Below are 11,871 nucleotides of genomic sequence, written 5' to 3' on the forward strand. Positions count from 1 at the left end.
TTAAGTAGTGAAAGAAAACGTTCGAGCAGCCATATAAATTTTAAAATATATAAATTACTTAATCCTCAAATCTTCTTGTGCTTTATTTAAAGGAATGAATAATAAAACGATTACAATAGAATAAGAAAAATAAATTCTTGTTAGATAGTTCAAGATAAATTAAATTTAATATTTCTTTGCCACAGAACGGTGGCGCCAAGGATGGTTACGACATGAATCTTGGCCCGGCCTGGCAGAAAGGTTACACCGGCAAGAGTGTCGTTGTTTCGATTTTGGACGATGGCATCCAGACCAACCATCCTGATCTCGCGCTCAACTATGATCATCAGGCCAGCACGGATATTAACGATAATGACGACGATCCAATGCCAAGGGACAATGGCGACAATAAGCACGGCACTCGATGTGCCGGTGAAGTCGCCGCCGTTGCCTTCAACCAATACTGCGGTGTTGGAGTTGCTTATAATGCCAGTATCGGAGGTAAGGTCATTTATAACGAAAATCAAAATAATATCTATATAATGTAGATAAGAATAACCACTTAATCGTGGTGAAAGAAATTAATTATGGAAAGAGAAAGGGAATAATGAAATTCTTCAAAGCTATTTCGAAAATATTATACATGGAAAAGAAAATTTATGTCAAATAAATAGCATGATAATTATTATCGCGAAAATCTAAATATATGTAATCATTAAAATAACCACAGTGATATTAAAATATCTGTACGATATTATGAAATTGGTGATATTTTAAAAGGACTGACTATTTTGAGGAAATGCTATTGAGATTTATAAATAAAAGTATCTTTCCATCATTTTTATTCGCATTGTTAATATTTGATTTTGTTTATTAATTTATTATTTTTAATGATGTCATAAGTAGGATGATCTAAAAAGAGATAATAACAAATTTCTAACATAAAATTACTTAATGCATGAAAAGTGTGTAATTTTCTGTTCATAAACAAGCGACTTATAAGATATCGATTTTCTAAAATTTAAATTTGTTGTCATGTTTGATTATATTGTTAGAGTCATGCAAGAATTGAATTATTATCTTAAATTATAACCTGTATATTTTGCAGCGAAAATTGAATGAAGCGAAATTGATTCATATAATGTATAACGCATGTATGAGAGAGATCAATATTTCCTTTCTCTTATACTCCTACGTTTGATAAACTAGAAATTGGTAGAACCGTTTTATGTTCTGATGGATTTTGTTGAAATTTGAAATAGGTTGTTACTCAGGTGTGTTAGTATTTCCGATGATGAGAATGCGCTCATCTTAACTCACGTGTACAAACGTTGACGATGGATTCTCCCAGGCACACAGATACATTAAAATCTTTTGTCCATTTAATTTTCAAACTAATACAAAACCTAATTCTTCGATTTAATGTTGATATATTTTAGTTTCATTGTCTAACATGCAGATACGTTGCGAGGTGTATTCGTCATTCATTCTCAATGTTAATTACAAAAAAATGTGCGAAATTGAGAATCTCTTCCGTAAAAAGGTCATTAGAAATTTATACGCGCGTTACATTAATCGCCACCGAGAGAAAGATTGACGATAATTACGAGTTCGCAGTCTATTCGAGCTGTCGTTAATCTTACATCTGCGAAAACGCTTCTCATCGAAGCCGGTAATCACTTAATGCGCAATATAAGAGACAAGCTTTCGCATCGTTGTCTCGAAGGCGGTGTTTATCTTTTCTTATGCCGACTGAGCGAATCCTCCTGGGATCGTTCCAACGCTGACTTAGCCGGCGAATCGTTCCACGGAAATAAATAGTGCAGCGACCGCTGGGAATGTCAGGTCTGGTGGTGGTCGCTTTATCGTCTCGACCCGCTGAAGAATAGGCCAGGTTTTCCGGGCGCTCGCAGCTATTCCCGACTCGATGCTATCGAACTGTATTAATTCCGTTAACCCACTTCGAAGCGAAACGAACGTCCGTAAGCCGTCGGGGCTTACGACGAGTGGAACAGAGTGAGGCCGAAATGATAGCGCGGAACGATACAGCAGCGTTAACCGGATATTGAATTCGAGGAATTGATGGTCGCAAGCGCGCTGCGCAGCGAAATTAGAAATTTCGATACAGCATCGGCGGGAAATTTTGTTAGAACCGCGAGACGCGGTAGTTTTCGCGATAATTAACTATCGTTTGCCTACGGGACACTTTTGCACGAGGATTAGAACGTGATGGAATTTCGTGATAGAAATACAGAATTTGTCGGTTATTTTCATTCGGAGATTTTACCCGGTACGATTTGTAATCTTGATAAATTTGACTTGTCTTATTAAATGAGACTAACTTAATTTGCTTGAGGTTTATTAGGATGTTTGTTCATTAGAAAAGATTGAAACGACATGAACAGGACTTTAACTGAATCAACTTTAATCGTATCAATTAACTCTGAGTTTTAATGTAGCACATTAAAGAAAACTTTTGGTTAAAATGGTTGTTAAAAATGAGCAAAATTAGATTCTGATAAATTAGAATTACAGTCATCATGGTTGTACATCTGATTATCTCGGATAGAAATTGTTGTCAGTACAGTAATCAAATAATAATTATACTTGTAAATGTAATAAGCAGAATAACACAAATAGAATAATACAAATTCATTTGTATCTTCCATCAAATGAATTTATACAAATATTTAGTTATGCAGACTTTAGAATGCTGTGGAATGCGTAGACAGAAAAACAAACGGGATAAATAGAAAATTATAATAATTAAAATCACGCGATTATATTGAAAATATTTATGTTATATAATTTACTTATATAGAACTATTTATATAAATTATAGAAACTTGATGTAATAACTTGATAAATTTAATAAAAATTAAGGAATGAGAAAAAGAATCAAATTAATTGCTAAATCATCAGAGTACTCTGCATTTCCTCTTTCTCTGTTACTTCGAACTCTCGTCTCAGGTAGCATTAAAATCGATATTAACAATCCGCACACGACAATCCGTGAGATAAAATCACTGCACACAAGAAAAGGAGAGAAAAAGGACTTGTTTACGCACATATCTCCCGTGTTCTCAGGCGTGCGAATGCTCGATGGCCCGGTAAACGACGCCGTCGAGGCCAGAGCTCTGGGATTGAATCCTGATCACATCGACATATACAGTGCCTCCTGGGGTCCCGAGGACGACGGCAAGACTGTCGACGGTCCGGGCCCTCTCGCCAGGAGGGCGTTTATTTACGGAGTGACGAGCGTAAGCTACATATATCGCCTACCTTCTGCGCGTTCGCGAAGCGAGAGGATCAATTTATTTTCTGTCGCAAGAGCTTTTCCCTCGACATTTTATTTTATTACTTCGGGAGGATTTAAAAACATCTCCTTAACATACGTCGAAATAACGAACTTCAAGTAAAAATTATGGATTATAAATGAAGATTCATATTATTATCATATATTATGTTCGTACGTTTGTTTGTTGAATTCGTAGCTTGGATATCATCTTACAAAATATGAATTTTGTACAAAATTGTAGAAAAAAATTTCTTTTTGTTTAAATTGGTTTAGTTCCATGTTAAATTATTTTTTCAATTAGAAATAAATATCAGTTTGTATCAGAAAGTAATTTGTTAAAAAATAACAACGTTATAAATTGTTTTTTCTGTTAAAAAATTTGTTTTCCGTAGGTTTTTCACAAACTAAAACGATATTGTATAATATTGAAATAACTTTCCACACATACATTATGTTTTGTTAAAATAATTTAATTTTTAATTTTTTGAAACAAATGCTTATTAAAATAACATGAATTTAATAACATATATCTTGCACAGAATTTATTTTATATTTAATTTAATATTTTGTGTAGCAAAATCAAATATTTCTCTTTGTTTATAAAGATTTTAATAAAAATATAATTATTCTATTTATATTTCGAAATTATTATTTTTATAACATATTAAAATGATACGGTTATTATTATCTAATTCTATTATTGTTATAAATTTTTGTGTTATTTTATAAAATCACAAAATTACACGCATCCTATCGCTTCGTCGGTCATTGTTTTTTTCCTGAACATTCGCGGTACTCTTTTCTTCCCACGCAGGGTCGCAAGGGTAAAGGTTCGATCTTTGTGTGGGCATCCGGTAACGGCGGTCGACACACCGACTCGTGCAACTGCGATGGCTACACGAACAGCATTTTCACGCTGTCGATATCAAGCGCAACACAAGGCGGCTACAAGCCTTGGTATCTCGAGGAGTGTAGCTCGACCTTGGCATCCACGTATTCGTCGGGTACACCCGGTAACGACAAAAGCGTCGCTACCGTGGACATGGATGCCAAGTTGCGCCCTGATCACATCTGCACGGTGGAACACACAGGGACATCTGCTTCAGCGCCATTAGCTGCTGGCATCGCTGCCCTCGCCCTCGAGGCAAATCCTACATTGACATGGCGAGACATGCAATATCTAGTGGTACTCACCTCGAGATCCGAGCCGTTGAGCAACGAGCCCGGCTGGATATTGAACGGTGTAAAGAGAAAGGTCTCCCACAAGTTCGGCTACGGTTTGATGGATGCGGGCGCCATGGTCAATCTGGCCGAACAATGGACCAATGTACCTCCCCAACATATCTGTAAGTCTGATGAAATTAATGAGGAGAGACCGATTGATCCCACATATGGGTACACTCTGAGCGCATACATGGATGTCACTGGATGTGCTGGATCTTTGAATGAAGTGCGATTCTTGGAGCATGTGCAATGTAAGGTAAGATCGCAAGCCGGAAAAAATCGTTATTGTCGTTTCAACATATATAGTAATAATTACATAGATAAGAAGAATAAATAACTTTAATTTTCCTAAAAAAAAAGTGGTATATATTAAGGTTATTGACACACGTAGTTTAATAAATATTAAATATAGTAACGTCAACAATTTTAACTTAAAAATTATTGTAGGAATTACTGTTCTCGTGATATTACACTTAAAATTACTATAAATTTTTTATATTTATTGTGAAAAAAAATTATACTACTAATTTTCTAAGAATAATTAGAAGAGTGCAATGTATTACTACTTATGTCTTCTGCTTTTTGTATATTAATTTAAAACTACAATATTTTAATTCTCGATCATGAAATAGGTTTCTCTAAGGTTCTTCCCTCGAGGAAACTTGAGGCTCTTATTGACCTCGCCAATGGGCACAACTTCAACACTATTATTCGAGCGGCCGCGCGACGTTCTCAGTTCAAACTTTGATGACTGGCCCTTCCTCAGCGTACACTTCTGGGGTGAAAAGGCTGACGGTCGATGGACTCTGCAGATCATTAATGCTGGAAACCGACACGTCAATTCACCAGGTAAGTGCTTTCCAACTATTTCCAGCTATTTCCTATTTCTCCCATCAATTTCGCAAATTATACAATTTATATAAATTGCTTCAGATAAATAAAATATTTGTTTTTAATTGCAAAATAGAATTTTTTATTTTGTGTATATAATATTCAATCATATTTGTTTTCACTGAATATATCCATCTCAAAATTGATATTGACATTGATATCGTCACTATTGATTAAATTTGATGCATAAACTATTATTATTGTTTTTGAAATCATAAACTACAGGAATATAAGTACATACAGTTGTAATTTTTATATAAAATATGTTCAAAGTTTTCGAAACTTGTATTGTTTTTAACGATCGAGAGTTATTTACACATTCTTAAAAGTTATTTTAATGTAATATCATATGAAGATCATTCCGCCATAACTCAGGCTTCTTATTGTTATATATATTGTTACAGGCATCCTGAAGAAGTGGCAGCTGATTTTCTATGGCACATCGACGAACCCGATCCGGATACGCACGCGACAATTTAATCCGGTACATCAATCTGCGTACCTTCCTTCTCATTCCGTGCATTATCCATTCACGGTAGACGATGATCCGCTACAATTGTCCGGTTATCCGGGCAACAGGGACTTCTTTTCTCCGTCTACCTTTCAGAGTTACCAAGGCCCGTACAGCGGTGCCGCGTCGAATCTACAAGCATCCGTCGCCACTCTGGATGGCTCGTCGGCGCCGATCCTGTCGAACCATCTACCCGGCGACGTCTCGTCGGCGTCTGCCTTCGATTCACCTTCGGCGCCATCATCCGTGCAAGCGGACGGTTCTCTCGATACCACCAGGAGGATACTGCACGACTGCGATCCTCAGTGTGACGCGCAAGGCTGCTATGGCAAGGGTCCGACACAATGTGTTGCTTGTAAAAATTATCGTCTCGATAAGTGAGTAGATGAACTTAGAGCTCCTTTGATTAAGACGATACGATTGTCTCGTCTGTATCATGAAAAGAGCTTCTTAAAATATATGCTTTTTAGCATATTTTTATTGATTCTTAAGTGTGAAATTAGAATAATATTTATGCATTTAAAAAACATTACATGTTTTATATTTTAATACTGTTACGCGATTATTAGATTATGCTGGCACTAACTGTTCGTGTGCTTTTTATAAAATTAATAAAACAATTTTGCAATGCCACGAAACTATGGATTATAATGGTAGGAGCATTTGAACATAAAATTACTGACTCTATTTGAAAAAGTATATAATTAATATCATTGTATATATATATTGAACTTTTTTTATTTTAATTAAAATCTTTTTTCTTTTATTATTAAACAAATATTTTTTACTACGTATTTATAATTTGTTTTTCACACAGCTCAATGAATCCATCATTTTCATTTTTTTATTATATCTCTCCATCGACCCTTTTCAATGAAAACGCGCTTTAGAAACAACGCGAGGAGTCTCTTACCTCTTTTTCAGCACTTGCGTCAGTCGTTGCCCGCCAAGGAGCTTCCCTAATCAGGGCGGCGTTTGCTGGCCATGTCATGAATCCTGTGAAATTTGCGCGGGGGCAGGTCAAGACTCTTGTCTCTCGTGCGCTCCCGCTCACCTTCGGGTCACTGATCTGGCAGTCTGCCTTCAACAATGCCCCGAGGGCTACTACGAAAGTATGTGGAAGAGAACAGATCAATTCGTATTCGTATTTAGATCTTTTTACCAATTCTATCTTCTTAAAATCGAGTAACGCGACGCGTGAATTTTGGCATCTTTTCACGTAGATACTGAGAACAGCACGTGCGTGCCATGCGAAGCCAACTGCGCCAGCTGCCAGGACAGACCGGACAAGTGCACCAGCTGCGAGCATCATTTGGTGATGCATGAGAACAAATGTTACGCCGCGTGTCCGCCCTACACGTACGAGACGCAAGATTACAATTGCGCACCGTGTCATCCTACCTGCGAGACTTGCAACGGCACGGCGGATAACCAGTGCATTGCCTGCCGATCCGGGCTGTTCGCTTTGAACGGTGAGTTGTTATGCAATTTATTAAAACAATAATTAATTTGTGACACGAATATGATAGTCTACAAAATTTGAATATTTTGCAGTAGGATATAGCATTTACTTTTCAGATAATTGAAAAGATATTTGACAACAATTGCAAATCTTTTGAATATTTTATATAAATATATGACTATTTATATAAATATTTTATATGACTATTTATATATTAAAATATACAATTACATTGGAGAAAAATTAGATTTATTTAATTACATTAAATATATGTAATTCTTATAATATATGTAAATGAAATAAATGTTAGATTTAAATTTTGTATATCAAAACTTGTACGAAAAGATTTAAATTGCCATACATCCGATACTCTATAGTCAAAATGTTGTAACCATAATTAGTTTCCGTTAAACGGTTTTCCACAAATATGTCGTAGGCACGTGTCGTGCTTCATGTCCGGCGGGTTATAGTGCGGACAAGAAGCGACGCGAATGTGTGGCATGTCCACCCGGCTGTGCGACCTGCAGCACACTGAGCTGCACCAGCTGTATCGAGGGTTGGAGCCTGAACAAAAAGGGCTTGTGCGCTCCCGAGAGTCGCAGCAATTGCAATACGGGCCAATATTACGAGGATGGTCAATGCAAGTCCTGCCATTCGTCTTGCGAGACTTGCGCCGGCTCTACGGAGGATCACTGCATATCCTGCCCGAACCCGTTGCTTCTTCAGGGTAAACGTTGCGTGTCCCAATGCGACGACGCATACTATTCTGTAGTACAACCATCGCGACCAGTTTGCGTTCCTTGCCTGCACACTTGCAAGAGTTGCGTGTCTCGTTTGAACTGCACAGCATGTCAAGACGGGTTACAGCTGCAGAGCGGAGAGTGCAGATCGTCCTGCGCGCCAGGGTAAGAGTTCAGCGTTAAAAGATTGGTAATAAAACAGTATCGACATATCTTTTTTAACTTTGCTTTTTCGTTTTAGTTATTACAGTGACAGAGGTCAATGTGCCAAATGTTACTTGTCATGTAAAACATGTTCGGGACCCAGAAGAGATCAGTGCGTTACTTGTCCGAGAGGCTGGCAACTAGCGGCCGGCGAATGCCATCCCGAGTGTCCAGAAGGATTCTTTAAGTCAAATTTTGGTTGTCAGAAATGTCATCACTATTGCCGTACATGCAAGGGTGAGTTACAATCGATCAGTTGCTGTCGAATTAAATTTATATTTCTTATTTCAACGGGAAACTATTCATTTCAGGCGAAGGTCCACTAGAATGCACTTCATGTCCACCTCACTCGATGTTGGAAGGTGGATTATGTATGGAATGCTTAGGAGCACAATACTACGATTCTTTGACTCAGCTCTGCAAGAGCTGTCATTCTGATTGCCGCAGATGTACCGGTCCCGGCAAATTCAGTTGTGCCGCGTGCTCGCCGCCACTGCACTTGGATAAATTGAACAATCAGTGCGTTCCATGCTGCACAGGCAATGAAAAAGGATCCCAAGCTGAGGAGTGTTGTCTCTGTGATCCAGAAACTGGTAATTTTTACGTTTATGTCTTAACATTATATTCATATATAATTAGTAAAACGTATGTATTTTTTTACTTTTTATGATCAGCATCTATCAGCGAATATTTCATCAGGAAAGATATTTTAACTTCTTTAAATATAAAATTTTTCTATTCTACATATACAATGTTTTATTATTATTGTTATATTGCAGCTTTATCATTATAAATATCTTTATATAGTTATTGAAGATATATTTTTAATATTTATAGGCGGCTGCAGGAACAGTTCGCCGGCTGGTAAAAGGAGGGTACCGGGGACGGAGTTCTCAGCCAACGCCGCAGTTTCTGAGACGTATAACAATTATGGCGGAAGTAACAATGATTCAGCTTCACTCGCTGTAACAGCAGCCACGACCATGGCAGTTGCCATCTGTTTAGCATCGATTGCGTTGTTCGCGATGATATTTGTCGCTCTTCAGGTATATACAATAAAAAAATTTGAAAAACTTTGATATACGAATTTATGTTAGACTTAAATTTAAATTATTAAATTTATAACTGAAAAGTATAATTTATATAATAGCTTTTGAAAAATAAATTTGTAAGAGCGAAAAGCGATAAATGTGCATCACAATTATTTTATTCACAGGCTTGGTCCGGTAGAAGGGAGACTAATATGGGATATACGCAGCTTGCCGTGAAAGTAGAACCGTCCGAAGACGTGGACGCCGATGATTCGACGGAGCTGATGACCTAGACTTCGTTAAAGACGATGTAGCTAATGACCTCTTGTCGAAGAATCGCAGGGAGATCGACGAATCTCGATTGTGATTGGTTCATCGAGTCAGAAGTTACGTGCTTTTGTATTAGCGAGGTCCAAGGATAGCCCTTACATGTGATGACAAAGAAAATAGGAAAATGGTGGTAAATACGTAGCGGGGAGGAAAGAGTTGAAGAAGGAGGAGGAGCAAGCAAAAGAAAGAAGATTTGTCGAAAACGTGATAGTAGAACTCCGTTAGAGTGTTGTATGAATGAACAAAATGACAGAGGAAAACAGAGAGAAAAAGAGAGAGTGAGAGTGAGTGTGATTGTTGTTTACATGACCGTAGTACGGTCGCGTGAATGTGTGAATGTACAAGGAATGTGTTTTAGCTAGAGATATACTTTTTTGCCCGTCATCGTTGTCAAGTGCGTCACCGATACCATCGTCGCCCATACTAAGACACTTTCGACACGGATAACGATCCGAAATACGGAGAAAAAGGGTGAAGGACATTATGAAGTGCCTGATTAGTGACACCCTTGTTTCCACATCCTTTCGCGTTCCCCCTCCGACGCTTTCTGTCTCCGAAGTAACGCCGAGCCTTCGTCGATTATCCCGTTGACTATATCATCATTGCGTGTATTCGCGAGTAAGTAAAATCTCAGCCAAACGACGGATAATATGAATACGTTTCGTTGCGCGTTGCGAGAGTCGAGAGCAATCTAGTTCATTTAATTAGCATTCTTTAACTGTCTATCGATTTTTTTCTTCGCGCAACATTCTTCCTGACGCAATCGACGATCGAGTTATCGAAAGGACAAAAGCGCGTCTCTTTCTTCACCTCTCTTCTAGAAGGCTACCAACACCCCACTAAATAGGGTGAAGGGACATGTACGTAAAGTGGCCTCCGTACATTAGGCTGAATCACGGACCACGTAATCGTAATCGTTAATTGTGAATTATGAATGGATATTGTTATATATTTGTATAAATGATAATAGTAACAAATGAGCGGACAAAGGGGAGTAATCGCAAGGATCAGGAGGGGGAGAAGCGAAAGAAGCGAGATGAACCAGGAGACGAGGTGAAGGACTGAAACGGAGAAAGAGGAAAAAGAAGATTGTCGTTCGTTTTCCTATCTTAAACCTGATCGTCTCGACTAATCAACACAATTCGCATGCCCGAAAGAACCAAACCAACGGACTCTTACTGCGATCGCCCAGTTATCCGACGCGTCTGTGACATCAGTCGTCACATTCCAGTACCTCCCAAGCTGATACAACACATGCCGTCGACACAAGCAATGCGTTTTATAAACTGTTTGTTGTTATTACTTGATTGTCTACTCTAATGTTTTGTTTAATATCTCACTTTCCGCGTTATTCTTACTTATTTCTTTAATTCTCGCTCGTATTCATCCTTTCCCCGTTTCGTTGGGATCGCATGAGAGGAGGGAAATCGTAAAAAAAAAAAATGAAAAAAGAAACTAACGAATGAATAAAAAAAAGAAGAAAAAAGAACTATTATGCAACGATCCGCGAATCGATATTCTCGAAAGCCATCGCCTACTCGTGTGAATATTGACTTTCTCCTTGTGATTTGATATAAAGCTATTATTGTACTTTTATGATGACCGCGATTATAAATATATACATATATACACATACATAACGCATAAGTATATAAATCGCTTCCTTGAATATCCTTTTGCTTTACTTAGATTCCTGATATTCTATTTTCCTGTATCGTCCGGTAAGTACAGCTACAATATTGACTTTAATTACGGTGATGCACGGGAAAGGCAAACTGATCGTAGAAGTCAGGAAGGAGTGAGATATATCCAACGGTAACCGAACTCTGCAGCTATTACTTAATGAAACATCAAAGATTAACTTCATGAACCTCACAACATGAATCTCTACCATATATACATAAACAACAAACGAATAATTTTTATTTTCAAATACGATACAAGTACCTACATATATTATGAGAGGCGGAAAAGTAAAAAAATCTTGATAAGTTATCGTAGATTTCTTCGCGATTTAATTATACTGTTTTAATGATGGCGCGAGGAAGTTGCAAATTGATTGTTTTCGTTTAACAATAATTTGCAGTTAGTTTAAGAATATTTGTAAAGAATCGATTAATTAAAAAAGGTTTTAACAAATTTTTTCAATAAACCACGTAAATAGATTTTCCTTCATATATTAATTTTTCTTAGAGATAATT

General features: G+C 37.4%; 1 protein-coding gene across 3 annotated transcripts in view; it reads left to right on the plus strand.

Annotated features, from left to right (window-relative positions):
- Window positions 1-11,305, plus strand: part of LOC108690394 (furin-like protease 2) — a 380,862-nt gene extending 369,557 nt beyond the window's left edge. The window contains exons 5-17 of one of the 3 annotated variants that reach the window (XM_018197669.1): window positions 186-480; window positions 3,067-3,239; window positions 4,092-4,757; window positions 5,134-5,350; window positions 5,797-5,927; window positions 6,000-6,280; window positions 6,828-7,015; window positions 7,127-7,375; window positions 7,802-8,270; window positions 8,347-8,546; window positions 8,621-8,902; window positions 9,147-9,355; window positions 9,526-11,305. In XM_018197669.1, the coding sequence (XP_018053158.1) occupies window positions 186-480; window positions 3,067-3,239; window positions 4,092-4,757; window positions 5,134-5,350; window positions 5,797-5,927; window positions 6,000-6,280; window positions 6,828-7,015; window positions 7,127-7,375; window positions 7,802-8,270; window positions 8,347-8,546; window positions 8,621-8,902; window positions 9,147-9,355; window positions 9,526-9,633 (3,468 nt within the window). In that variant the 3' untranslated portion in view covers window positions 9,634-11,305. Of the gene's footprint in view, window positions 1-185; window positions 481-3,066; window positions 3,240-4,091; window positions 4,758-5,133; window positions 5,351-5,796; window positions 6,281-6,827; window positions 7,016-7,126; window positions 7,376-7,801; window positions 8,271-8,346; window positions 8,547-8,620; window positions 8,903-9,146; window positions 9,356-9,525 lie in introns of all 3 variants that reach the window. The other 2 variants (XM_018197675.1, XM_018197659.1) reach the window with 2 other exon arrangements.
- Window positions 11,306-11,871: the final 566 nt, after the last annotated feature.

The sequence above is a fragment of the Atta colombica genome, unplaced genomic scaffold (genome assembly GCF_001594045.1).
Source record: "Atta colombica isolate Treedump-2 unplaced genomic scaffold, Acol1.0 scaffold105, whole genome shotgun sequence".
Taxonomy (NCBI): Eukaryota; Metazoa; Arthropoda; class Insecta; order Hymenoptera; family Formicidae; genus Atta; species Atta colombica.